Genomic DNA, 27,839 nt, shown 5'->3' with positions numbered 1-27,839 from the left:
AACTTAGCCTGAGTCTTTGAGAGTGAGGGATAATAAAAGAAAAGTATTGTTCGTGTGTGTGTTTGTGTGTGTGTGGTTGTGGCCTCTGCCACTGTCTGGGCTACTGGGGGCAGTTAGTTAACTCTCTGTGGGTGTGTGTGCTGCAGCCAGAGCTGTTAGCGTTGATTGCTTTTTAGACGTTGCTGCCTGAGACAAACCTCTGGACACAAAGCTCCGGCTCCTGGAATCAGCTGAATTTCCTTCCGGACGGGACCCAGCCAAGCCCAAGACAGACCGGGCCAGAGGCTGAGGATTTGTTTGAAATGTCATAGATTTAAAAAATGGTGTTTCAACACCTCAGAGCACGGGGAGTCTGGGACCGTTTACTCAGGACAGCCATTGTGGACTGAGAGGATGAAATTGGTGGTCTTGGTAAGTTTGAATTTGTTATTAACTGAGAAAATGTGTATTCAGCTCCACTATGCAGGCTTCATTATTAAAAAACCTGCTTGACTGAAGTGTGTGTACACACTAGCAGTCCTGGAAAGGTACAGCCAACTTGAGAGTGATGCTGCCAGGGCCGAGAGCCTATCATTTTGTAGTTTCAGCCTGGTGCTGAGATGGCTTTTTGGACAGTTTGACTGCAGTGGATGATACTCTGTGCAACTTTAATAAACCCCAGATAGAAATCCAGAAGTGAAAGTTTCAGGAGAGTTGACTGGACCTGAAGTGGCCATCTGGGGAGAAGAAAGACCAGCCAGGTAAGTGGGCACTATAACATACTTTTATTGGTCTGTTGAGTTATATTGTAAAATGTACGTGTTGAGAGCAGAAATGACAGAGGCATTGACATGTTAGATGTTTTACAACAGCAATATGTAGAGTGCATCTGTTTAAAATATGGCCATCTCTTTGTGTTGATTTTATGGAACTGTGTCTGTGTAATTTCATAAAGCCTGATGCCAGCTGCCTGCCACAGAACGCGTCAGGAAGCAGTTGATTAAAAGTCATCCTGCTCATAAACACAACATGATTGAAATGTCCCCAAGGCGACACCACTCTTTTCATTCATTGCAGAAGCATAAACATATCTGTTGCAGTCTACTAACTTGTTGTCAGTGATGTAAATAAAGAGGTGGATAAACTATCCTCGACTATAAAGATCATGACACAGTTAATCACTATTATAAAAGACATAAAAGCTTTGGCAAAGCATTGATCTTTTTCTTTCATTACACACCCTGTCGTCTAGATCTCAGGGCAGTTTGATGACACTTCAATGAATTTTGGTCTCATAAACCTTTATGTTTGGCTACAAATGAAACTGAAAGTGTATTTGGCCCTTTATAGAGTGTCAGAAAGAAACTTTCAAAGTGCCTTTAATCACCACACAGACTAATTTAACAAATCCTACATTCTATTCACACTACCATTCATGCTGCTCATCTTCCTGACTGCAGGATTTTATTTCACATTACCTGACACACACATACTTGGCATGCTTTGGCAACCCGCCGCCTCCTGGAATCATTTCCGAGGCATAATTTGGGGACCTATTCACCCACCTTTGAAAGCCGCTGAGCTGGAGGGAAAAGAAATGTTGAAAATGAAAAGACCTTTGAACACCATTCAACACAGACATGTTTGGATAGACTGAAAGGAACACACAAAGGAAGTCCGCTGCTGCTGTGACTCTGACATATGATTATGGTGACATGACAACCCACGGTGAACCTCATATTGAAGGTTACTAAAGGATTACTTGAGCAGGAAACATCATGTTTCGTCGTGCAACACCTACAAATGAAATGTATTATTTGACTCTGCACGGACTCATGTACAAATGTTATACCTCATGGACCTTGTATGATATGTTGGTGATTGATTGACAGGTCTGAGCTGTAACCATGGGGACGAGGATGGAGGTGGCACAGCTTGAGAGCAGAATGAACACTGAGGACTATAGAAAGCTACAGGGCCTTTTCCTGGTGAGTGTTTGTGTCTGCTCTTTTAGAATAAAAGTTTCATATTTCAACAGTTTTAAGTCACCTGGGAAGACTTTTATAATCTATATCTCTCTTTTTATCAGTCTCCCTGATAAGAAATGTGCAGACTTTATACAATATCTTCGTCTGACCTTTATACAGGACCCCTCGGGTGCACCTCGCTCCTTGTCCAGAGCTGAATTCATCCATCTGGCTCGCTCATCAGTTGGCCGCGGCTCCGAGGAGGAATACGGCCTCCTTTTTGATAGCGTGGTGGTCACCCAGGAGCACCGCGGCCTCCTTCTGGATATTGATGCTGTGAAGGAAGAGGGACGTGTGGACTGGGGAGGCCTGTGCTCCTTCCTGCTACTGGAGCTCTCCGATAAAGTGAAGAACAACCGAACAGGCAGTGTGCCCTGCTGGAAGCCGCCGCGCACTTTGACCTGTCCGCATCGAGACCCTGTTCAAAAGGTAAAAGGGTCACTGCACTCTCAGAGACAACAGAGAAGAAGAGTTGGCCATTTTAAACCTCTGATCTATAGCAGGATGTTAACTGAAAAACATTTTGACATTGACTGACTGTCTGGAGAAGCCAAAACTCTGCTGACTGGCTGGAATTCCACATTATTAAACATTGTGTGAGGGAAAGTGCGAAAGTATTAGGGTCTTGCTCATCAAAACGGCCCACCTCTTCTGAGATAAATGGCTCTGGACTCCTTTAAGTTTAACATCTATCAATTAAAATGTAAATGAAGCGGCCGGTGTGAAGTGCCTACCGCTGTGGATAAAGTGATGGCTCACCACTTCAATCTTTCAATCCTGAGAGAGTCAAAATGTCAGAATGTTGTGTAAGTTGTTTTCCAAATGGCCAGAAGGGTTTGGCCTATTTAGCTTAGATCATTTTAAAAGAGGCAGACGGAGTCACGCTGCTTAGAAGACGGATTTATGTTTGGAAGTCTGTCAGTTAAGTGAGCAAAATTAAAGCAGATTGATACAAAGAAAATGTAAGAAATACTTTAAACTTTAGTGATTTATATTTTCTTATGTATTAATACAAAACAGACAAAACAAACCAACACAATAATCCCCACATGTGCTACCTCACCAGCAATAAATGGCAGAGAAAGTTAGCGGCTAAGTGTTGAACATAACAGACTGTAAAGGAACTAAAGAGCCTTAAAATCTCCTGAGGAGATGGTGGAGACCAAAACAGAACCAAAAGTCTAGATTTTAAATTCGTACGATAATCAGAAACTTGACAGACACAAATGTTTCTCCATGTTTGCCAAAATAGTGAATACTTAAAGACCCCGTCCAGTGAAAATAAAGTGTTTAACCATGTAAACATCTCCATGTGGTGTTTTTCATGTGCTACAAGACATATCAGGGACAACATAAGCAGTCATCTCCATGGCTGGGCCTGTCTGCTTTTAAACCGCAGTGTACCAAGGACAGGCTGAACAACACGTTTTCAGATTGGCAGGTTTGAGATGTCACAAACCTAAGGAGCCAATCCTGTTAATGGATGGGGTGACGGTATGCATAACATTATGTGCAACCCATGGCAACCACTTTGGCGATACGTGAGCCAGATGTAACCGTCATTGTAATCATTGCAAACTCACTACTGACTACTAACATTACGATGCTACTACTGATTACTAAGTTTCAAGCTAGCTAATGTTCAACAAGTTGCCACTAAACAACGGCAGAGACGTGTTTTGTGTTTAGCTGTAATTTTACGAAACGAGAAACGTAGTACATAGTGGGCGGGGACACAATTTATTTTTTTAAGCAGAGTATTTTATGGAACATCTTAAAACATGACTGGAGCTGGTCTTTAACTCTTTGCTCACGAGTTTGCCATGAAAGCTTTTTAAAGACATTTGTCAGTGTTGTGTTTATAACTTCTTCCTCTGCAGCAATCCATCACTATGAATTAATTACTAAAGGATTAAGGAAACATTAAGGGTTCTTATGTCCTGCCCAAAGTCAAGTTGGGTTTCTCTTTTACTAATCTGTGGTAATCCACTTTTTTGTTATCCTTGGGCTTCCTGCACAACTAAAATACACTGGGGCTTCCATATTTTAAGGTAAATGGGCCTTTATCGGCCCTATTAACAGAAGAAGTTTGAGCACCTCAGCATTTGAACCAGGATAAATAACAGGTATGTTGATATCATTTAACAATTACATCGTGAGGTGTCTGTGGACAAGACTCAACAAAATCACACAGTTCTTTGGGGAGTCTATAGCTTAAAAAGTGGGTAGGATGTTGGCTCTTTGTCAATTTGCAGTAAATATCCTTTCCAAGAGAGGTCCAACAATTTTAAAGTAATATACAGCAGGTTACAGACTGCTGAAAATGTCAGTGCTCGATTTGGTACATCGTCAAATGCCCCCACTAAAAACTGATCGTACAAGTGACTCACCAGCTGCAGGTATAATTGGAATAATTAGAGATAAACACACAACACACTAATCTAGGACATCCTACACAGCGGGCAGTTGGTTGGGGGAAAGTGACCTTGTGTGCAGTAATTACACTAAAGTGCATCTAAGCCCTGACCTTTATTCTATTAGTATTAATAAAGCTTTCTTTCATTGAATATATTCAGTGTCTCGTCTCCTCAGACAGTCAGCTCAGCCTTTTTTCCGCAGCTCTCTTTCTTGTAGCTGAGCCAATAAAATGGCATCATCCATTAATCCTTTTTGTTTTATTGGTTTGAGCGAAAAGAAATGTGCCCCACACACTTGTATTCATTTGCATCCAACAAGAGGAAGATTTAAGGACGAGGTCATGTTTAATTTAGTTAAGCAAGTGTAGTTTTATGGCTAAAGATCAGCAAGAAAGCAAAGGAAGTACTTTATTCTGAAATATCCTAAATTTCATTTTAAAGGCTGTAGCCTCCATTTTACTGATTAACTTCCCATTAAAGTGTGACAAACTGAATCACAAAGAGCTTTAAAGCTGTCAGTTTTACTAAAGTGTGATGTAAGCAGAGTGTCTGTCTACCCAGTGCTTATTTGTCAAGGTTAAATGTCTCTTTGTAATGTCCTCTGGTCTCCGCAGGTGTTGCACCTGCAGAGTTCAGGTCAGTATCTGACCGTGAGTAAAGGAGGGACCGTGGGGCTGCGGGACGGAGAGGACATGTCCCTGCTGCACGCACATCGACTGCAAAACAGCACAGTGGCACCCAAAGACCTCTGGGTCACTGACATGGTGTTGCTGCACAACGTAAACAAGGTGAATTTTAGTTTCGGAAAGTCAGATGATGACAAAATGCGGGCATGTGGCTTAAACATGTCTGCAAAACAGACATATTTTCAGAAACAAGATCATTAATTGTGTATGCTTTTAAATGAGCAGCTCTCTAACCTACATATTTCTGGGTAAAAGATTGTTTAATCGTTTTAAATCCTATTAATAAGTTGAACAACTGTCTGTTTGTTTGCGTCTCTTTTTTAATTAACTCTCTATTCACTCCCTTCTTCTTACTCTCAGATAGCCGTGTCCTTTACAAGTAAAGAGGTGTGTTTTTATGACATACTGTCTAAACAGGACTTCAGCTGCAAGTATAAACTCCAGGTAACAGCTCAGCCTGTGTTTGTCCTCTAAAAAAAGAGCAATATATACAGTACGTTTATATATATTCTAATGTTTTGTTATATTGGCTTTAGCATTTGACATCAAACCTCACACTCAACATCCAGTGTATATTATAAACCTGTGAACAGTGTTGATGGATTAGGCTTTTCACTCCACTTGTAATCCTCTCCAGGGTCTGAAGTTCACTCCCTGGTGTCTAGACTATTGGATGGATCCTTCTCAGCCGGACCAGGCCGTCCTCACCATAGGAGACATCGGAGGACAGGTAATACACGGGGAGAGAAAGGAACAGGAATAATTGAAAAAGGGAAGAGAAGCAGGTGGGAGGCAGATCATTCTCAGGAGTCCTCCTTTGTCTGCGTCACCTGTATGTGTGCATCAATCCATTTCTCTGTAACTCTGTGTGTGTGTGTGTGTGTGTGTTATCCCAGGTCAGCGGTATATACTTCACCTCAGTTCAGATCACTCTGTTTGAGAGACTTGGTCTGAGGACAGACTCTGATTCAGCCGACATCATCCTATGGGATGAGCTGGTCAAAGGAAAGCATCACTCTTGTTACGTTGTGACACACCAAGCGCACACACCTGCTTGGGTTAGAAAAGGTAGGAAAAACACACGCAAAAGTTGTATTTTCTGTGCCTGTACCTCAAGAAGTGTTTCTTTGATTAACTGCAAACAAGTATGTCTTTCTCGTAGCTTTATCATTTCCCTAGTGCTATCTCAAACCAAACCTCTGTGTTTTTACATCAACTATTTCATATTATATGTTAATGAAGGGGTCAGCAGACATTTTCAACATGCTAAAGTAGGGAAGAAAACTGGATTTCTAATTAACCAAATTGCTCTGCTAGCTGTTTTTCTTGAATCAAATGGATTTCATGCTGGCTAATGAGACCCCAAATAGTTTTTCTTTTTTTTTTCACTGGGCAGAATGAAAGCAAGGGTAGAGAATTGGTGGCTCAGATGACAGAAATGAGGAAACAAAGCCCACAGTGTGGGTGTCAGGGATACCTGACGCACACTTTCACCTTGACAGCCGGGATGAGAGCCGCTGTCTGTGCTTGCTTGCTCTCTTTTTAACTTTAATAACGGCTTATGCAACACCGTGGAAATGCCTGGGTGTGTCTCTGTCACTGACACACACACATCGACACACATGCAGCGAGTCCTGAGTCATCCACTTTAAAGTCTTGCATAGCCAGACTTTTGACTATTGGCATAAAGTCACGGGCTCAGGGTCTGGCCTCCTGAGACTCCCCTCTGAGCTCAGTCTGGGTAACAAAGAGGTCGCTTAGTTGTATCTCGATTGCATCATTGGCACAGAGCCTCTCTGAAGAGTCATTGGGCTGTTTGATAATGATTCAGCGGAGGCTACGCTTTGAGAATAGCTTGGCTGAGAGGGGAGATCCTGATAAAGGGGGGAAACAAGAATAAAGTATTTATAAATAAGCACAACAAATGGGAAAACAAAGAGAATACAAAAAAGGGGGAAACAGAGGAGACAATGCCAGAACATTAACAGCACTGGTTAATTGAAATTTTCCAGGCATTGTGTGCTCATGCACAGGAAACAACAAGAGAGTGTGTGCTGTGTGTGTATGCATATGTGTGTGGTGTTTTCAGAGTGAGAGAAAGGAATGGAGGGAGTGTGTGTGCCTGCATATGTGTGTTGGCATACCTCTGGGGTGCTGGTGCTGCTTTTTGAAGTTGCCCACCCTGCAGTATGAGTGGGCTGTGTACCATTAGACATGGCTGGTTATCCAGACCTCCAAACCCCCGGGCTCATGGGCCACCAGAGAGAGCGAGAGAAGGGTGGAGGGGTGACGAGGATAGAGGGAGAAAGAAAGGAAAAAAGAAACAGGGAGGAAGATTGAGAGGAAATTAGGAAGAAATTGTGATGGACACAGACCTGCAAGACAAGGAAGGGAGCTGTAGGAAGTGTGTGCCAGCCAGAGAGAAAAGCATTAAGATATGCACATTATGTTGTGATCAAAGAAATGAGAACGGACATTAAGGATAAACGTCAGCGTGTAGGTAAAGTCTCCCAAAATGCTCAGCGATTTGTGCCAGAACAAAAGAGGATTGCTTTGATGTAGATTTACAGTGACTCCTGCTGTTGCTCTTTAAATTCTAAACACACAGCAATAAGTCTAAGGCAGATGTAGCGTGTCTGCGTCTGCATCACAAATAGTTTGATTTATGATTTGTGTGTGTCAGTAAAAGAGAGAAGGCCTCATTAATCAGTGAGTCATGATGATGTCTGAAAATCCAGTGATCTTTTAATTCACAGGACGGAGAAAAGATGTGGTCTATGAAATGCAATCACACGTAATTATTTGCCCCAGCTCTGCGGCCGATCTTTGACCTACGACTGTCACATGCCATCTCACATCCCGCGTGCATTTGTGCAGTATATGAAAGCTAAGCAGCCTCTAATAGAGACTTGTGGCATCCAATTTAGCTGTTCTCAATCAATGTGTTAATTGAGATAGATGGTGATGCAAGATCCGTTACATTTTCTGTAATACCAGTGAGCAAATCAAACCAGCCTAATTCTCTGCTGTGCTGAGCGCCTGTGGATTGGTTGGTTTACTTTACAGCAGGGTTGCGGTCAATGCACATTAAGCACAGCCATTTCAGAAAGTGGATGTCCTTCAGAGTTCTTGTAATGAAAGCATTTTGGCATCAGCAGGAGAAATATTTCATTTAAAGAAATGAAATAAAATGAACAGTGTGTCATCATCAAAATATGTTGCAATGTTGTATTACGTGGAACTTGTTGGAATTAAATCTAATTTATTCCCTCTGCTCGTAACTTCTGCTGCTTTAATGCTCCACACTGGGGAACGGCCTTCATTTATGATCGCTTTCTTTTTTCTTCTCTTTAAATCAGTTTGCACAAAGAAAGTTAAGATCAAATTTATGTGGATTAACATTGAAATGAATCAAGCCCATTGTTCTCTGTCACATCCAGACTCTGTCTTGCTCATTGTCATTTCGATGCCTCTACAAAATAAAGCTTTCTTCATGTCTTTTCAATGTTTTGCCTGCCAGAATTCTGTGGGAGGTTTTTGAAAAGTGTTGGTACCTCCAGCTCTCAGTCAACTGGCTGTGCTACTTAGGCCGTAGTAGTGCAGGTACTGGTTGGTAGTAAAAAGATCTACACTTTTAATCTTTGTGCCTGCTTTTGTAATGACTGTTAAACAGGAACCTAAGACATAACAAAAGAGAGGCATAAAGTTATTTAATTTCCTAATTCTCCTTTATTCTTCCAGTCCACTGTCTAATTGACTTTAATTATGAACAGGCTTGTTCCTTCTCAGTGTCACACACTCTTTTCTAAATGTATTGAAGCTAATTATAGTATCTGTCACACCTAATTTACTTTCACATTTTGACTCTTTCTCTGTCTCTGCAGTAAGCTACCTGGGCTCCCTGGAAGCCTTTGTGTCGTGCAGCACCAAACCACAGAGCAGCTTGGTGATCGGCTGGAGGGAACAGGAAAGCAGGAGTCTACGGGTCACTTATTTCTTTACAAAGAGGGGTGTGTGGGACATGGACCACAACAATGGACTAAATCTGATCGGTGGGAACTATTTTGTACTTACAAGAGAAATGAGATTGATAGTGTTCATCCTCAACTTTAATGTGTGAATGGATTTGCAGAACATCTGTTCAACCAACATAAAAGCCTAACAATGCTTCTGTAAGCGTACATAAACTATCAAACGCCTCATTGAGCATTGAATTGGTTATGGGAGAAACAAAACAGTATGATTGCTTGTGATCAATCTTAGTTAGCACTTAAGCTTATGTGGGACTTTCTGAATGGTTGTAGCCACAGCAGGTGTGGATCATCAGGTCTTGCTGTGGAACCCTTATGTGACCTCCGAGCCAGTCTGTGCACTCAGCGGACACACAAGCCCTGTCACCGCAGTCCGCTTCATGCAGACCAAGCAACAACTGCTCAGCTACTCCAAAGATAAGGTAGGAGTGTAATAATGAGATAATGTAATGATAAAGAGATCTATAATTGTAATATTTCCCAAATTTAAGACCACATTTCCTTTGAACCCTTCTTCTTTCTGATGCAAAGAGGATGTTGTTTCTCGTGCTGCTCTTCCTCACCCTGTTGCAGCACTGTGCATGTTTGATGTTTGCCTTCTCTTTGGCTTTTCTGAAGATAATGAATATTTTAGATGTGATTTATGTTCCATCTGCCTTCTGCTCAAACACCATCTGCCATTGCAAGAAACTATGAAGGCTTTCACTTAGTTCCCTCTGGAAACTCAACAGTCTTCGGGTCTTGTGCCGTAAAGCAGGATGGCGGAGTACTTGTGAATTGTAGGCGGGGTCATCCATTGTCATCATAATCTCATAATGTTTTAATTTCATAAAGCTTCTACCTCTACAAACATATACTCTTCACAGGTCCTGTGTCTATGGGATGTATCTAGTCAGCTGTGCGTTCATTGTCTGTCTGGAGTCTTCCCAAAGACTCAAGAGGACACACACACCCTCCTGTTCCTACACGAGGAGCGTCAACTCCTCCTGCTGTCCTTCAACAGTCTGCTCCTTCTGCTGGAGACCGTGAAAGAGGAGAAAAGGACCAGCAGCCATGAACACCCTGTTACCTGTGTGCTGTATAATAGTCTGTTCAGACAGGTATGCAGTGGAAGTGGTACCTGACCTTTGACCTTTCATTGATTTGTGAAATATGGGTTACTTTGGTGTCAAAAGTATGAAAGTGTATTATTGAACAACATTCTCAACGCGTGTAGGGTTGATAAAGCTTGATGTAACTCAGACATTAACTAGTCAGATATAGCATAATAGTGCTCCCACCATTTGTTTTTATTTGTTTCACTATAATGCATTAGTGCATGGTTTGTTCCCTTTGTCGCACTCTATAACAGCTAACATTAGTTTCCCACACAGTGTAGGAACACCACACATATTCAAAAGTAGCCAGTGAATTCAATATTAACATCTCTCATTTTAAAAGGTGCACCCACTCTTTATTTTTCGCCCCTGCTTTTATTCCCACTTGACAGCAGCATTAGTTGCACATTCTCTTCATCGGCTTGGCAGTGAAACAAAGTGTAACGGAGCGTGGAGAATGGTTTGGTTATGTGCGAGTCATTAAAGAATACATCAGCTGGAGCTGCTTTTCACACAGCATTAAAAGGATCAAAATCTCTTTCATGATTGATACCCTCTCTCTCTCTCTCTCTCTCTCTCTCTCTCTCTCTCTCTCTCTCTCTCTGCAGGTAGTCAGCAGCGACTCTGCCTCCTCTGTGATCTGCTGGCTGGCTGACACGGGCCAAAAGGTGAAGCAGTTCCACCATTGCCATGGCAACGCTGAGATCTCCACCATGACCCTGGATGGCACGCAGACCCGGCTGTTCACTGCAGGCACTGACGGAGAGGTCAAAGTAGGTGGATACACACACACACACACACACACAAACAAACGCACATTCACAGCTGTGAACTATGTAGCTGCACGTCTATCCTCATAGAGATGCAAACTCTAAAGTGCTCTGACTGGAAAGTGAAAATGGCAGGAAAGTAGTGTTTAATGTAAAGATGTCAAGAGGAAGTTGAAGTGGCAGACTGTTCAGAACTGAAAAAAAACTTCAAGTCAAAAGTTCATTGACTTGTTGTACTTTAGCAGGACTATACAAGACCATAGCTTTACCTTTTACCCCAGAATACCTCTAAATTGCAGACACCTGTAAGTTGCAGACAGTTCAACAGGCAAATAGAAGACTGGTTCATTCACTTAGTTTGACAGCAGCGATCACAGTCAGCAGTTTAAGTAAGTTGGAGAGTGCCATAGTAGTTTGAGTTACTAATAATGAAAAAATCTTTACTTTAAACTCTCTCAGAGGCAAAAGACACTTTTCAAATTATGAGGGGGCGTTCGTCAGTTATGGTTGTAGCTACAGCAGCTCTGTGTGTGGGCTTCCATAGCTACACTGTAACCCCTTAATGCATGACTGTTAATCCACCTTAAAACTAAACAATACGATAAACAATCTCTTTTTTAATGACTGCTATTCTTAAGTGTGTGAAACAAGCTGTCTCCACTGGCCCACTGTCTTAATCTTGACAGTGAAGACAGTGTTAGTATATCTGTCTTACTTTTTGTTTGAGCTCTTCTTGTGTGACCTTGACATCTAAAAATGACTCATTGTACTTCACTCAACAGTCAATGGACTGTGGCGTGCCTGCCTGCAAGAATATCTTCAGAGAAATAAATCATCACTGCACAGCTTCAGTTTTACAAATGACCCAATAAAGAATTTTGTTGAGTTACTTTTGTCTCTTCTTTTGAAAAGCATCAACAACAGAAATAAAGAGCTTTTCATTCATATAGAACATGTTCGCCAGGTAGAGGGCACCTTAACTAGGCCCATGTATTGCATATAAATGTTCATAATGAGTAATTTTTTTACTTACGTGCCACTGCAGTTGTGGTTTGCCACATGAAACTGTCACCTATACGTTTGGATCATCTGAAAGTATACACTGACTCTGGTCTGCAGCAAGGGCACGCTCCTAAATCAGCCAGTTGGGGGAATTTAGACCTTCGGTAACTTGTTCCGATTCACAAAATGTATCCGCCACCAAACTTTTTTATCATAGTTTTAAAAGATATACTACAGGTATATTTATAAAATACATAAAATCAGCTTTCAGATCAGAATATATGCGTCTAATTTGCATGTGTATCAGGAGGCTCCTGGTGTGAGAGGACCAGCATACAAATAATCAACAGTGGCATAGCACTTCGATATCAGCATATGCCACTCTAGCAGAAACAGCATACTAATAGCCACTTTTTGATCTCTGTGCTACTGCATACTGGCACATCAGTGAGATAGTGTGTGTTTGGTTGTGCATGTGGACATCTTGCATAATGATTTCATTTTGTGTAATAGTCTTAGCTCTCTCTGTCTGTATCCTCTCTAATTATCTGTGTGCACATGCAGTTTCAAATTTGTTATTTATTTTAAACATGTGGTCCGCTGTGACATGTTTTTGCACTAATGACTCCATGCTTAGTGCAATATTACTCAACAGATAAAAATAAATTATAATTATGCATATTATAATCAATATAATCAACCACATCAGCTCTGGCCCCACGAGCCCGTGCCAGAATGCAGCCATGTGCATGTGCAAGCTGTGCCAGGTATAAGCGCACAGTGCCATATGAAACAACTACACAACTCATCCTCAGCAGAAGGAGCAGGCACCCCTCGAGCCAATTAGTAACAAGATGCATCATCTCTCCAATTTTCATCAACACTGAACCCATGGTGTAGCAGTTAGGGCCATTCAGAATTCGGAATTTTGACCTTTTAATTACAGCATTCCCATTGGGCCAATCAGTGTTTCTTTGTTAAATGCCAGAACACACAGAACCAACCTGCGTCATCATGCAAAACAGGACAGAGAGGGAGGATTATTACCTGAGCTGTCATGCTTGATGGATTTATTATAGTATAATAGCTTGATAGTTTGCACCATCACATGGGCGTCCAAAAAATATTCTTTGTATTAATTTCAAAATCATCTTTACTTAATTTCTTACGGAACAGGACAGGGCAAGCAAATGCTTGTGAAGGTGGAGAAAAGGGATCAACTGAAACGGGCGGTGTGTCTGCTCATTTAGTGTTGTGATAGTACTTTGAGCGTCATATGATCTTTTGCAGGTGTGGGACTTCAATGGCCGCTGCCTCCACAGGATGAATGCTGGTCTGGGTCGGGCTGTGGAGATCTCACAGATCCTGCTGCTGAAGAGGAGTATACTGGTGATGGGCTGGGAAAGGTAATATAGATGTGTGTATACAGTTGTGATAAATGGGGCGACGCCTGCGAGCTAGTTCAGGCAGACAACTCGAGCTGCACTGATTTAATAATTGATATGCATCACTTCCACAGTTGCCTGACAACACTTCCTCCCAATTGGTGGTCTATTTAAGCTGCAAGATTTCCTGTCTCTTCCTTTGTTCTGTCATTGCCATCACTGCCCTGCACCAGTACTGCGCTCCTACTTTCAGCCCCACCACCACCCCAGCATCCACCTGCAGGCTCTGAATAGGGGGTTTAAGATATTATCTCATCACTCCTCAATTTCTGCATGTAAAATAAATCTGCGAGGAGTGATGAGGTTGGAGCCAAACACAAGCTACATTCTGCTGCAGCAATAAACATTTCAAACTATAATAACGTGAGTTGTCTGACTGAATTGTATTTTTAGAACCTTCTGTTCTTATTTAAATATTGTAGACAAATACAAATTTAAGACCCAGGTGTTTTGATGCAGTTATCATCATCATAGCCTGTTTATGTTCGCACATTGTGCGTGAAAGAGGCAGCACCTGTCAAAAAGTCGGAATGAGTCTGTGAGAAATATTGTGCGTGTGTGTGTGTGTGTGTGTGTGTGCTTCTAGCTGACCTCCCCTGCTACCTCCACCTGCCAACGACTCAGGGCCAGCCAGACATCTGGACTCTAACGAGTATCACAAGCTCATGTCTGTGCTTGCGTGTTTCTTTGCCCACATCACATCTGCTCTTCATCCCCATCATCATCCTTTCACACCCAGTGAGCTGAACTCAGCAGTGTGCTATCATCAACCTATACGACTCCCTCTCTCTGTCTTCCTCCGTCTTTCTCTCTCTCTCCCCTACACACACACACACACACACACACACAGAGACACTTTTTCTCGCTCTCTGGGGTGTCACAGTGGTAAAGAGAACATATACGACAGATCAGCAGTAGTAAAAGAAAATAGGGCCGTTATTACTTTCACCGCTCATATCACTTCCTGTTTGTACAGATCCAGCTCGACCACAGTTTAATCCGTATTGTGCTGTATTGCAAGGGATCTAATTCAAACTCCTGTAGCCTTCTGCTGCTCATACGGACTTCATGCAGGTTCAAATATCTGCATCCCACTGAAAGACATATTCCTTCCCCTTGGAACCTCTGTGCATCATGTTCTCATTTCATGTACAGTACCTGCACAACAATGAAAGCAAGGAAGTGGAACTCGTTGCAGGTGGGATAAAAACCCCTCTGAGGTGATGAATAAACATGATGTCTGCTGTGGTGCTGTGGTGTGAAAGATCTGCTTCCAGGTTAATTATAAACGCTGTCAAAGTATGAATCTGTTGAAGGGAAATGATAATTGATATTGGAATGATCTTCTACAAAGATCCCTGTAAAGACGCTCAAAATTAAATGTATTTAAGGGCAAACATTCTCGACAGGTTATAATATGTCTTGTTTCGAAAATGCCTTAATTTGAGAATATGCTCATTTTTCTTTTGGGTGTAGAATTTGAAAGTAATTTCTCTCGACTCAAACTGAGGTGTCCTATTCGACAGAACTATTTGCATATGGTACTACTTCTGCTCTTACTGCTACTGCTACTACTAGTGATATTACTTTTGCTGCTGCTGCCATCACTACTATTATTTCCTACTTCTATTGCCAGTACTACAACTGTAGTCTAGTCTCATTTGTAATAAAAAGAAAAGGTCTTTCTAATTCAGAATAAAATAATTCAAAGCTCTATATTTTTTAAAACTGCTACCACTAGGCCTACTACTACTACTACTACTGCTGCTGCTGCTGATGCTACTACTGCTAATACAGCTGATACAGCTACTTCTCCTACATATATTATGAGTATTACTTTACTGTTTTTCCCAGAACCATGGCTGTTCCTGCTTCCACTGCTACAACTACTTTTAGCCTACTGCTACTTTTACAACCACAACAACTATGAGGCTACTACTGTTACTGATACTAGAGCTGCAACAGCAACTTCTATTACTTCTACTTCTAGTAAAACTGCTATTTCTACAGTAGCTGTTGCTGATTTTGCTATCAGTACTTCCACAACAAGTGCTACTATAACCACTTCTACTTCTATTACTACTACCTCTACTACTGACACTGCTACCACTGAAACTGGTACTTCTTCTAGCACTACAACTACAACTTTTACTGTTGGGGCCACCATTACTACTACTTTTTATTGATTCGTCAAAAGCGTTTGACACTGTTGACCATGATATCTTAAAGCTTAGACTCCTTCATTTGGGACTCTCGGAGCACACAATCGCTTGGTTTACAAATTATCTCAGTAATAGGACGCATTAAATATGATGGTTTGTGTTCTGAATTTGTTACTGTCCACAAGGGGGTGCCGCAGGGTTCTGTATTAGGTCCCCTTTTATTCATTATTTTTATTATATTTTTATTTCAATGCAAAAAAGCGTCTTGTTGCTTCAACTTTTTTGTCTGTGTTGGATTTTGGAGATCTTCTGTAAATGAATGCTTCTGCTCAATGTCTTCGAAAGGTTGATACTGTTTACCATGCTTCTCTGAGGTTTATTACCAATTGTAAAGTGTTGACACACCACTGTGAGTTATACTCTCGTGTGGAATGGCCTGCTCTAGCCACCTGAAGGACCAATTATTAGTATACGTTCACTTATAAGGCAATATTCATGCTACTGCCCACCTACATTTGTCTCTTAATTGCACAGAGAAATGTTGATCTTTACTCTTTCCGTTCACAAGACCATTTGTTGCTTTCTGTTCCTTATGCCCGTACTGAATTGGGTAAAAAGGCTTTTGTTCACTCTGCACCTTTTGCATGGAATATGTTGCAGAAAGACTGGAAACTAAATGAGTTAATCTCATTGAGCGCTTTTAAATCCAAACTGAGAGTTCTTGAGGCCAACTCCACAACATGCACTTGTTTTACATAATTTGCTTGTAAATTTAATCTTTTTATTTGTCTTTTAATTGTGTTTTGTATTTGCTGCTGCCTATCTTGGCCAGGACTCCCTTGAAAAAGAGGTTCTTGATCTCAATGGGATTTCTCCTGGTTAAATAAAGGTTAAATAAAAAAATAACTACTACTACAGCTGCATTTGACTCACATTACTGTTGCTCCTGCTACCTCTGCCACATCTGTCACTACTACTATTACTGCTACTACAATGTACTGTGAACTGAGTGGAATGTGATTGTATGTGTGGATGAATAGGCTGCATCTCTATGCATTCTGTGAAGAAAGTCTATGAGGTTCGAATATGTATTACATCATTACACTGTCCTCACTTTTCACCACTGCTCTCTTTCTCCCTGTGTCTTTCTGTCTCTGCAGGATGTTAACAGTTTTCCGTCTGCAATCCTTCTCGCAGTCCTTTGTCGAACCATCAGAGTGGAAAGGAGGAGTTCAGCATCGCAGCGATGTGCTCTGTGCCGCATTCCAGCCACCACACACTCTTGTTACAGGTGGGTGTGTGTGTTGTCTGTGTAAATCTGTGTGCATACGTGATGAGAACTTTTGTTACTGAAAAAAAAATAGCAGGGTATATGTAGAGGTGACAATCACCCTCCTCAGGAAAGGAGTTATTGTGGGTCCCCAGTTTCAACAGATATGTCCCCAATGTCATGAGGGAACATGTGCGTGTGTGTGCCTGTTTTCCTTTTTATATATTACTTGTTAAGACTTAAATTAAGAATGAGAGCTCATGTCGAGGAAAGAAAGAAATTGAAAGAAGGGAGAAAAGAGAGGCTAGGAAATAAAAGTGAATCTCATAAAAGAAAACTAAAGCATTTATCTGATGATTAAAGCAAGTGTTGTTGTTATCAGAGGCCTCATGCTCCACATGTCTTTCTCTGCTGGATACAGCTCTGTAGTCCTTTTTTGTGCTGATGCACATGTGAAGGCAGAGAGATTTATATTTCAGGGCTCACATTCAAACGTACAACTGAACATTTCTTGATTAAATGTCAAACAATATTACATGTAAAAAATCATTATACGTAAGAAAATAAGGTATACAACTTGAAAAAGATCAAATTAGAAACTTGAGTGATGTACAGGAGCAGTTTCTCCAGCTGCTGAAAGAAACAATATTTGAGATTATTTTTGGCAGCATTTATTTTATCTAATAAAAATCTGTATTTCATACCTCAGAGGAACAACCGCTTCTTCTTTCTCTATTCTGAGCTGACATTTGCCTCCACCACACGCTGAAACCTCTACATGTTAGAGCCCATTAAATGGCAAATTACATGCTAATTAAAATCTTAATTAGAGATGTATATAAAGCAGGTGAACTGGAAATGTCAACCACTATATAGGATAAAAAAGCCACATACAGTAATCTGGTCTGTGCAGAAAGACTAATCTATATTCCAATAAAGAGTTACATGTTACTTTTTTATTTCACTTAATACTGGTCTCAATCTTGAAACCCATGGTAGCGTCAATAATATAGCCTTTGGGAACTCCGGCTAGCTTTTCGGTGTAGCCTGAGGTTACTTCCAGCCAAGACTTCCTTATTTGTGCACTGCATTTATACAGTCCAACTAGCAACTTGAAAAGCAAGAACGGAGTCGGAAGTGAAATACGACATCTAAGAACAGATGGTTAGCTGCGCTTGCATGCAGATGTCTGTTTATACTGATTAATAAATAGCTAAATTGTTGATGGCCGATTGGAGCTGGGATGGCATTATGGCGGATAGTAACTTGTTTTTTCTGATTTTAATTTCTAATCTCCCTCCCACTCTCCTCTCCTGTGTGTGTATGTCGCTGCACGTTTGTGTGTGAGGTATAACAGCCATAACTAAGCACTTCGCCCGGGGAGCTCGCAGGGACAATTACTCAGGCCGACAAATTTCCTCTTCTGTTTTTGGCTTGTCAATGTGTTTAAGTTGTTGTTGTTTCTTTTGTCTGCACAATGAGTAGGTCGAAGCAGCCAGGGTGGGTTTGTCTGTGTCTGTATTTATTACCTCACTGATAGCAAACCTCATGGAGAAGTCTCTCCATGTTTCACTTTGGACCTCGTCCTAAATGTTTGTTTTTGTGATTTTAACTTTCTTCTTTTAATGATTTGGTGGATTCAACCCTGCAGCAGTTGAATCCCTTTGCCAAGTTATCATATTAAGAACCAAAGAAACAAAGAACTTGTGTGTTACATAGAAAAACAAATCCATCCAAGCAGCACAAGCTGCTCGGTTAAGGTTCTAAGTGTATGAAGACGGCATACTTTGAAATACGAGCAGCACTCATGGCATTCTTGGGCTTTTCTGCCTGGGGGATTGAACTGGCAATCCTCCAGTCACTGGTCCACTTCGTTAAACATCAAACTACAAACACTCTGCACCCAATCTTCCCCAGTACGCTCTTCAGTTTGAGAACTTGTATCTCTTTGGCTCACGTATTGAAAGTCCAGTTTCAGTTTTCCAGTCGGTGCGAGCAGAGTGCAGACACAAGCTGACCTTCTGTGGCCTTTTGAGACGCATCAACTCCACAGATAAGTATAGAGAGCGATAAAGCGGGGGATGGAGGTGGAAAGGTAGACAAGAGTGGGTGTTCTCGAAGCTGTGGTTTGGAATGAAATGAATAGTTGGACCTGGAACAAAAGCACGATTCAGGAGCTGCTCTGTGAACTTGGAAACTTCTTCAAAGTTTGGCTCCCCGGTTTCTCTGCCGGTGTGTTCGGCTCTCCCCCTCGCTCGCCTGCTTTCTTTCCTTTTTTCCAGACTCTAACTGACACTCCCTGTTCACTTCTGTTTATTAGTTTTGCCTCTTCTTCTTAGTAAGCCTGCTGCATTTCTTCCCTGGCCCACACATACACACACACACACACATACACACACACACACACTTTCACACAGCCCCACGCTGCACCCTCCACCTCCAATTTAATCCTAATGCCCAATTTAAATTATGTTTATTAGACCTCTCTCAGTGGGAGTGAGAGGAAATGAGACACAGGGCCTTCTGTCTTTCAACCAAGTGTGTGTGTATGTGTGTGTGTAATAGGTCTGCTGGGTTGTTGGTTTGTATATGCCAGAAAGAGAGAGTAAAATAATTGTGTGTTTGAAGGTAGTGTTTATTTGCAGGTGTCTTTAAAACGTGACAGCATGATTGCATTTTCTGGCTCGAGCCAAATCACTGAGTCATTTTATTAAAAGTTGATGCAGGAAATTGACAAAATAAAAAAGGGTTTTTCAAGAAACCCCTCCTTATCTGTCATTTCTTTCTGTCACTCAGTCAATTGGTTCACAAAATTGATGACAATCTGTCTAACGAATACAAATCATTCACGTCATAGATAGTATTTAATATTGCCTGATGATATCTGGCAAAGAGTTAAAGCTATCCTAATAAAAGGCTCGTCTTTTTTTGGACACTTGTGGGTTTTATAGCTGTGACCTTTCAGCTGTTGAAATGGTTTAATCTCATGGTGGTACTGCTACATCCAGTTCTACTACTGTCTCCTTAAAAAAATCATAAAATGATGTTATTCATTCATAAATTCCTCCTACGCTTTAATATCCTGTGCGTGTTCCTGCTGTCTTCCTCTGGGCCTTTGGGCGAATGCGAAAAGCGGATGATTCACATTTCTACATTTCCAGTCTTCTCACACACTCAAGCAAAAGGTGGATGCAAACTATCACCAAGTTATTCTCTACATTAATTATTTTTTACTAATTTTTTCTTCTCCAAATCCGTTGAGCACAAACATGTAGTCTGAAAGCGATGACACATTGGTTTCGGTTGCCAGCAAATTTCTTCTGGGTCCCACTGAGTAATGCTGTTTCAGATCAAAGCATGCATGTTGCCAAATTATGTGCAAGTGCTGCCAAGAGAAAGCTGTGGTGGCATCATGGCCACCAGTGACAAAAGTCAATTTAAAGTTCAGTCGGACGCACACATGCTAAGGTCTGTGTGTGTGCGTGTTTTGTGCGTGTTCATGCACCTGTTTGTTTGTGTCTCAAGTTGAATAAAGTTGAAGCAGGAACATTTGGCTGATGTGGCTGTGAAGCCTCCTCATCCATATTCAGACTGTTTCCCTGGGTTCCGCTTCACTTCTCCTGCACAGACACTGTCAAACACACAAACACCCACACACGCACGCACACACAGCAGGGTACATGTACACAGGGGTCCTGTGTACCTCCTTCAGTCACAACCTCCCTCTTTTCACTCTTCCTTCTTGCCTCGGATCCCTTAATCCTCCGTGGCTGAACACCTTCCAAGCGACCGAGGACCAACTCATCTGAACTTTGATGGACGGCCAAAATGTTTTAGAAATGGAAATGCAGGCATAGAAATCAGAATACTGAGTGAAGCAATGACTTCTTTTTAAGCAGAGGATGCTTTGATTTATACAGGCTGTACATTTTAAGTGTCTTAGTTGACAAGTTAGTGAGTTAAAAAAGATAAACTTACGGGGGACAATATCCATCAATACGGAGCAATCAACTTATTGATCAATGATTCAATATAAGTAATACAAAGTCCGAGCGTCTACCAACATCTATAAAGGGAGGGGTATTATGCTAAATTCAAGCTTCATATTTCACTCTGTGATACCTGTGGAGTAGCTTAGCATAATTTACAGCTAAAAATAACTCACAGTGGTGCTCTGTGCAGGCCCTCATACAGCCTCTGCCTGGAACAGCTCAGCCAGCTCTGTCCCTTTAAGAAACCCCGCCCCTACAAGCCTGCTTTTTTTCTGATTGGCCAGCTCTCTTTGAGCTACCCTGTGGCCGTCCTACAGAGTTGTCGGCAAAGAGTAAACTTTACTTTTTTTGATTTGAATAAATATCCGGTGCTCTTGTCCTTTGGAAAAGTAAACACTGACGTCTTTCTTTCACAGCCATAGAAACACTTTCTCTAAGAGTTAACCAACTTGATAAGCAGAGTAGTGGAGTGTAAGACATTTCCGAGGCAGACTGAGCTGCTGGGTAGGCGTGTACTTGAACTGTCGGTGTGTACTTGAACTGTGCCAGGGGCAGGAAGTTCAGCTGTGCTCCCCTTTGTGACATCACAAAGTGATCTGGTGAAGTCTGTCTGAAAGCAACATTTTTAGCAGGGGCCTTGTGATATCAAGGTCAAGGTGAACATGTAGAAAACAGATTTGTTTTAAAGTGTATTAGAGAACAAATTAATGAACTTGTGTGTGTTGATCCAGCTCCATTTTTTAAGCTCAACATTGTGTAGATAACCCAGATCTCTACACTCTCACCCCCTTTACCCAACTCTGTCTCCCCCTCTAACTCTCTCTCACACAGGGCATGATAAAAGTCACTTGAAATACAGAAGCTGGCCTTGGGCTGCATGAATAATGCAAAGCGACCCACACACTCATAAACTTTATACCTCCTATTGCTCACACATACACACCTCCCATAGCAAACACACTCCTCTCATATCTCATTAACTCCTGCTGTTCAACTGTCCAACCACCTGATGAGATTTCTAACTTATAGGATAAAACACACACACAGTCCGACAACCAGTCTTATACATAATGAAAATTTGAAAAGCACTTTCTCTCGAGGTTAATGTTGAGCTTTGAGTGCTCGAACAGATGGTATCTGGGGACAGATGTTGAGTTTTATCCTCTTCAGAGTTGTTCTAGCGGCTGGCCTGCATGATTCAGCAGTACAAGTGAAGTCGAAGTGTGTGTAGACAGAAGGTTTGTGTTTATCCTTTATATATTTTTAAAAACATGACATTTCTTTCTCTTTTAATGGACTCTGTTGATATAAAAGCCTTTGAGTTTTTCTGCTGTATTTGTAGATTACAAAATGACAAAAAGCGATGTGTAATTGTGAGAGTTCATCGTGTGTTCTTGCTCTTTGGTTTGTCCCATGTGTGCAGGAAGTTACAATGGAGAGATTATAGTGTGGAACAACAGCACGGAAAAAGCTTTGAGGAAGCTGCGTGCACGCAGAGAAGGCAAGAAGCAGCTACAGCTCTCACTTTCACACACAAATGCAAATAAATTAATCATACAGCACTTTATTTTGTGATTTTAAAGTAATGTTTCTGGCTCTTCTGCATGTGTTTCACTACCCTGGTATTTCTTTGTCTTTCAATTTTTTCCCTGACGGATTTTTTTTAGGTCATTTCTCAGATTCTCATCTTGGTGTGAACGGCAAAGAAGACAATGATAACTCCCTTGCCATCACTCAATTGTTCTTTATGCCAAGACGCACGTCTGCAGCTGCAACTACAGGTGACATGTTGAAAATTAAGCAACCTTATATTCCTTACCAACCTTATGTGAGTTATTTGTTAAATTAGCCTTTGTAAGTTACAGGACACAGCGTTATGCGTGAGTAACAATGTTATAGTGAATGCAAACACAGTGAAGTTATCTTCGAGAGTTGAAGGACTTACAATAAAAAGCCTTTTTTAATTGTCAGATACTTTGCGTACAGAGCCCTTTTTTCTTTTGTTGAAATACACAGTTGCAAACACACACCAGCACATTACACTATGTGTGTGTTGTGCTTACAAATTACAAAGACGGTGAGTCTTCAGGTATCTTGTGCTAAGTTACTGTACAGTACACATCCATGATCGTTTGATGTGGTGAGTTTGCTTTAAGTTTCCAAACTTTAACTACTTTTCATACGCAGCAACTTGAGCTTTGAAGTTTATTTTTCCTTCTTTCTGAATTTCAACTACAGAAAGTTGCTTGTTTTTTTGTCTTTTTTTCATCTTTTGATACTTTGATTTATTCTCCCTTTTATTCTAGAGCAACTGCAGCTTCTGCTAGCTGGAGCTGCAGTTGCTCAAACACCATCATCCTAAGCACTGTGGCCTTTATGCATCTGCTCAGGCTGGCAATACAGAGCTGTATTAGTAGAGTAGCATATAGAGCCCCAGATCCAAGTCATTTTCCTGATAATTACTTCTGGCCAGCTATGGTGGGGATACAATTTGGCCTCCGGCGGCATTGATAAGGTGTCTGCTTCTAACTTAAGCTTCTCTGCTGTTCTGTCTAATATAAGAACAGTTGTACATCAACAGTGCTTGCTAGGATGTGCCTTTTTTCCTCATTAAAGACAACCTGAAGACCTTACTGTAGACCCCATATCTTAACTTTTATGACCTATAATACCTCTTAATGGGATTTGCATTTGTGCTTTTGATGCTTCACATATGCTTTTTAAACTGCAAAAGTCATACAGTGATTATTCCCCACATAAATACTTGTCTGTTTCCTTCAGGTGGTGCAGACTTGGTGTCCTGCGGAGCTTCAGGTGTGGTCAGACTCTGGAACACCGCCCACAGCCGTCAGGTGGGAGAGTTCCCTGCTCACAACAAAGAGCTGGGCTCCATTGTCATGACTGTTAGCCCCTGTGGAAAATATTTAGTCACGGGTGATAGGGAGGGGACACTCAAGACTTGGGATGTACAGGTAGGTGTTTGTTGCACACATGTTCTATCTCAGCTGCAGAGGAGCACAGTTGTTCACAGTGATACCACAACCCGGTATGACATTTGTGTGTTCTGTAAGAAGAAAAAGAGAGTGATGGAGACATGTGAACACAGAGCCAGAGGCACGGACGGAGATCAAGAGACAGACTGTAGTAGAAATGGAAGCAAGGATTAGATTAGGTGTGTTGTTCACTCTGAAAATGACACTGTCTGTCATTTTGTAGCCCCCATTGCTTGCTAGAGCGAAAGCAGACCAGATTTAATTATATACTGATCTTTGACAAGAAGAGGGTAACCTCTTCTTCCGTTTGGATTTTGTATTTAAAACTTTATAGGCAGTTTGACTGTTTAAAGTGAGTTTTGTCTGCAATTTGCATCCCCCTTTAACAGATATACACACTGAAAAGTGTGTAAAAGCACTGTGAGTGTGATTTACTGTGACATGTTTTTGGCTACGAGAAGAGGATAAAATGATTAAAGTCCAAAGTAGACCTTGCTGCCAAATTAGCTGTTTATAGATTCACTTCACACTTCATATACAAAACATGTTTGGTAGCCGAAGAGTTTCTGGCACCTCACAGAGCTCCTTTGACTTTTTGACTCTGATCATAAAGACTCAGATCGCCGCATCAGTATAAGGCGTAGCTGCATCACTGTCATGCTCATAATTGCGGTAAAAGAACACCCTCTCGGGTATTATTGCCACAGTATTTACAGCTCAACTCTCTGTCACAGTTTATAAGTGGGGATGAATTCTAATGGCTGCGTCTCATTTGGCTTCCAGTTTAATTTATGGAGATTTATGTATATATGTAGCAGAGTTGAAGAAGTTGGACAAGCTCAGTGCTCTGGTAGAAATCCTGTCCTGCGGCAAGTTTTGAGCACGCTTTAGTATCATCTGGATGACTAACGTGATTGCACAGTATACGGTGTTGTGCTCTAAGACCCAGGAATTCACAGTTCACAGTTCAGTACGAGGTCACGCCCTAGCATGATGCAGTAGTTTATCATAGGTATTTTACATAGGCTACAACACAACATACCAAATACATTAAGTATTTGTGCTTGTTTGTTACCTTTATTTTTTCATTACTTAGTATACCCTGAGGTCAAGTTTGGTTTCTCTAACCGCATTGTGGCTTTAGAGAGATACTTGCTATCTAAGGAGTTTGGAGGGTGACTTATCATTAACACCTTTCAATAACTAAAAAGTAGCTATAAGCAATGAATCAAACAGTGTGCTTACCTTTTCTAACAATAAATGCAAACTAGCTTACTGCCACAGTAGCAACACTAACCTGGGCTAAAGTTATTCCCAAGTCCAAAGAGAACACTCTTATCATTTAATATTTTTAACTGTAATGGATAATGTTACAATATGCCCCTGTTCAGGACTCTGTCTGATGCATTTCCATACTGTAATCTTGAGTTAAGAGTTTAACCTTGGCGGCTCTTTCTTTATTGGAATAAGGTGAGTTTTTATTCCAGCAACCAAAGCCAAACTTAAGTTTAAGTTAGGTATCCATACTGAGTTTACGGCAGCATGAAAGTATCTCAGAGCCCCCGTAACAGGAATTATGCTGCTTTAGTATTTTAGTCTTCTACAAGGAACATCAGCTGTCGAAGATGCTGACTTTATTCCTAGGCAATGCACCTTAAGCTTATGCTGCGTTCACATGGATTCAGGCAGACGGTAGATGGCAGATGGACAACACCTTTTGGACGGCACGGTAAAAGCAAACAAACGCTCAGATGGAACGCCAGGATGTCAAAACGAAACATGCATGACGAGATTTTGCAATGGTGATGCGAATAAACTATATAATTACTGTCCTGCTCTTGTCCACTAAAATGATATCCGGTTTTCCATCTACCGTCTGCCTGAAACCATGTGCACAGCAATAGACTTTTAACCTGTGTAGGTAGCCATGACTATACTGAAGATGCTTTGGGTTAACTAGCTAGCTAGAGCTAACTAAATCTGCTCGTGACAATTTTCATTTCAGCCCACAAATTCAATGAAATCAATGACACAGGGTTTCAAAAGGATTTAGGAGAAGTAAATCAGTCACCGCTGACTCATGAAACTGCTACTTTTAATAAGAGAATGGAAAGAAAGAAACATTGAAGAAATAATCCACCTTTTTTCTCATATGTCTCTCAGCATTATTGCCTTGTACCAGAAGAAAAAACAACCAAAGAACCTCCGACACAACTGTGTAGTTTCCGACAACACCTTGATCGTGTGACTCACCTGGACGTTTGTATCCATGGCGATAGACTCCTCCTTCTCTCAGCATCATCAGAGTGCAGTGTAGCTCTTAGCTACCTGCCTGGAGACACCATTGGTCTGTTCGGACAGGTACACAAACCATTATAGAGCACTATAAAAGCTTGACTGACACAACACAAGCTGCGTGTTGTAAATGAATGGTTTCTGATGGAATAGATATTTTGTACCGCACTGCCAGAGTAACAGGCCCCTTAGATCTTCGCGGTTCAAACGTACAGTGGTGCATTCTGGCTCTGATAAAGCCTCACCTCCCCCTCTGCTGCGTGCTGGTGGGTGGTAGTATCCTGTTGACGAAATGGATGTGAAACCCAGCATCAAGCCGCAGTTAGGGTGTGTGTGTGAGGGTGTTTGTGTCAAAGGACACCCATATTAAGTTAGCCTGGGGCGTTGTCTAGTGAGTGTTGCTTCATTTCAAATTTGCCTCAGGCCCACACACAGACACACAAGTAGAGCGACTCTAATACACAGCTACAAAGAAGAGCATGCATGGACACCTATATACTGTATACAATATAAAGAAATATGCACGTTTTTGTTCTATGCCTGCTCATAACACATACACACAACTGAGCGTGTAGACAATAAAAGCTGTCTGTTTGAATGTAGCTTGTTACTTTGAAAGATTTAAGAGGTATTATGTCACATTTCTATTTCATTAAGTACTGTTTGATTCATACATTGCCTGTTTCATGTTTAAAAGACTGCATCCATATTCAGCACATCAGCTTATCAAAGTAAACAGTTAATTATGAATATGTTTTTGAGCAAGGAGAAAATACAGAGACAGTCACTCACATTTCCCATATTCTTGCTTCACTTCCCCCCGTAGGAGGAGCATTGGTGCTTGGATAGACCTGGACCACTGCACCCACAGCAGGGACCCGAGCGGGATCAAAGAGACCACAATGAAGACGAGACGAGACAAAGATGGAGGAGGTCACCTCCAGCTCCCAGTGAGACACCACTTGACCCAGGATCCGACACCTCTGCCGAGGGTGGAGAGGTAGGGTTAGAGGATGAGGGAGAGGACTGTGGGAAGGAAGCAAGCGTGGAAAGAAGAAAACCTGCACAGTGTTTTTGAAACATCCTGTTAGTATTTGAAATGTTCTTCCATTATTTTGAGCAGGATTTGTGAGGGAACACTGAAAAAAAAAATCTATTATTGTAAGCAAAAGTATTTGGCAAGGTTTTCCTGAAATTTCTAAATAATATATAGAAAAGCTGTTCCACGAGGAGAACTGGGCCATTGTCTGTCATGCAGTCGAAAAAAGTTGAGTCAGAGAAACACACTAAATTGCAGCTATTAAACATTTTATTTCTATGCCCCAGGACAGTGTGGTGTGCAGTGAATTGTCACGACTTCTTCTCACAACCGCTAAGAATGAAAAAGCATTTATGATGCTCCCGAGTCTCAATTTTTACTGTGATGTTTAAAGAACACAAAGAGATAACATTCCACTTTATTTTTCAGGGAATTAGAGTGCCTTATGGTGTGAAGTGATTGTACTGTTGTGATGTATAAGTCAGTAAAAGTTGGCAGTGTTAACTGGAGTTTTGCCAGTGGAGTAGTTTCAGGCTGGTACATAGATTTAACATCACAGATTAGACTTTTTCCTTACACGGTTTTCTCGGCTTTTTTGAGATTGATTTTCATTTCAAAGTCTGGATGTGAAGGC

The 27,839-nt window shown here is 41.3% G+C and overlaps 1 protein-coding gene across 1 annotated transcript; it reads left to right on the top strand.

The window, feature by feature from the left end:
- The first annotated feature begins 340 nt into the window (after positions 1-340).
- LOC138597347 (cilia- and flagella-associated protein 337-like) lies at positions 341-27,839 on the top strand. Its single transcript, XM_069668940.1, has 19 exons — positions 341-411; positions 662-740; positions 1,872-1,967; positions 2,127-2,435; positions 5,038-5,211; positions 5,470-5,553; positions 5,747-5,839; positions 6,006-6,177; positions 8,994-9,161; positions 9,414-9,562; positions 10,007-10,240; positions 10,846-11,010; positions 13,300-13,415; positions 16,777-16,907; positions 22,302-22,379; positions 22,558-22,659; positions 23,660-23,850; positions 26,035-26,232; positions 26,993-27,839. The coding sequence occupies exons 3-19, from the start codon at positions 1,887-1,889 to the stop codon at positions 27,242-27,244; spliced, it is 2,697 nt and encodes an 898-aa protein (XP_069525041.1). The 5' UTR covers positions 341-411; positions 662-740; positions 1,872-1,886; the 3' UTR covers positions 27,245-27,839.

Source organism: Semicossyphus pulcher, unplaced genomic scaffold (assembly GCF_022749685.1).
Source record: "Semicossyphus pulcher isolate SPU_LCO1_2020_fin unplaced genomic scaffold, fSemPul1.0.p SCAF_19, whole genome shotgun sequence".
NCBI classification, from domain to species: domain Eukaryota; kingdom Metazoa; phylum Chordata; class Actinopteri; order Labriformes; family Labridae; genus Semicossyphus; species Semicossyphus pulcher.
This window is presented reverse-complemented; position numbering and strand designations above follow the sequence as displayed.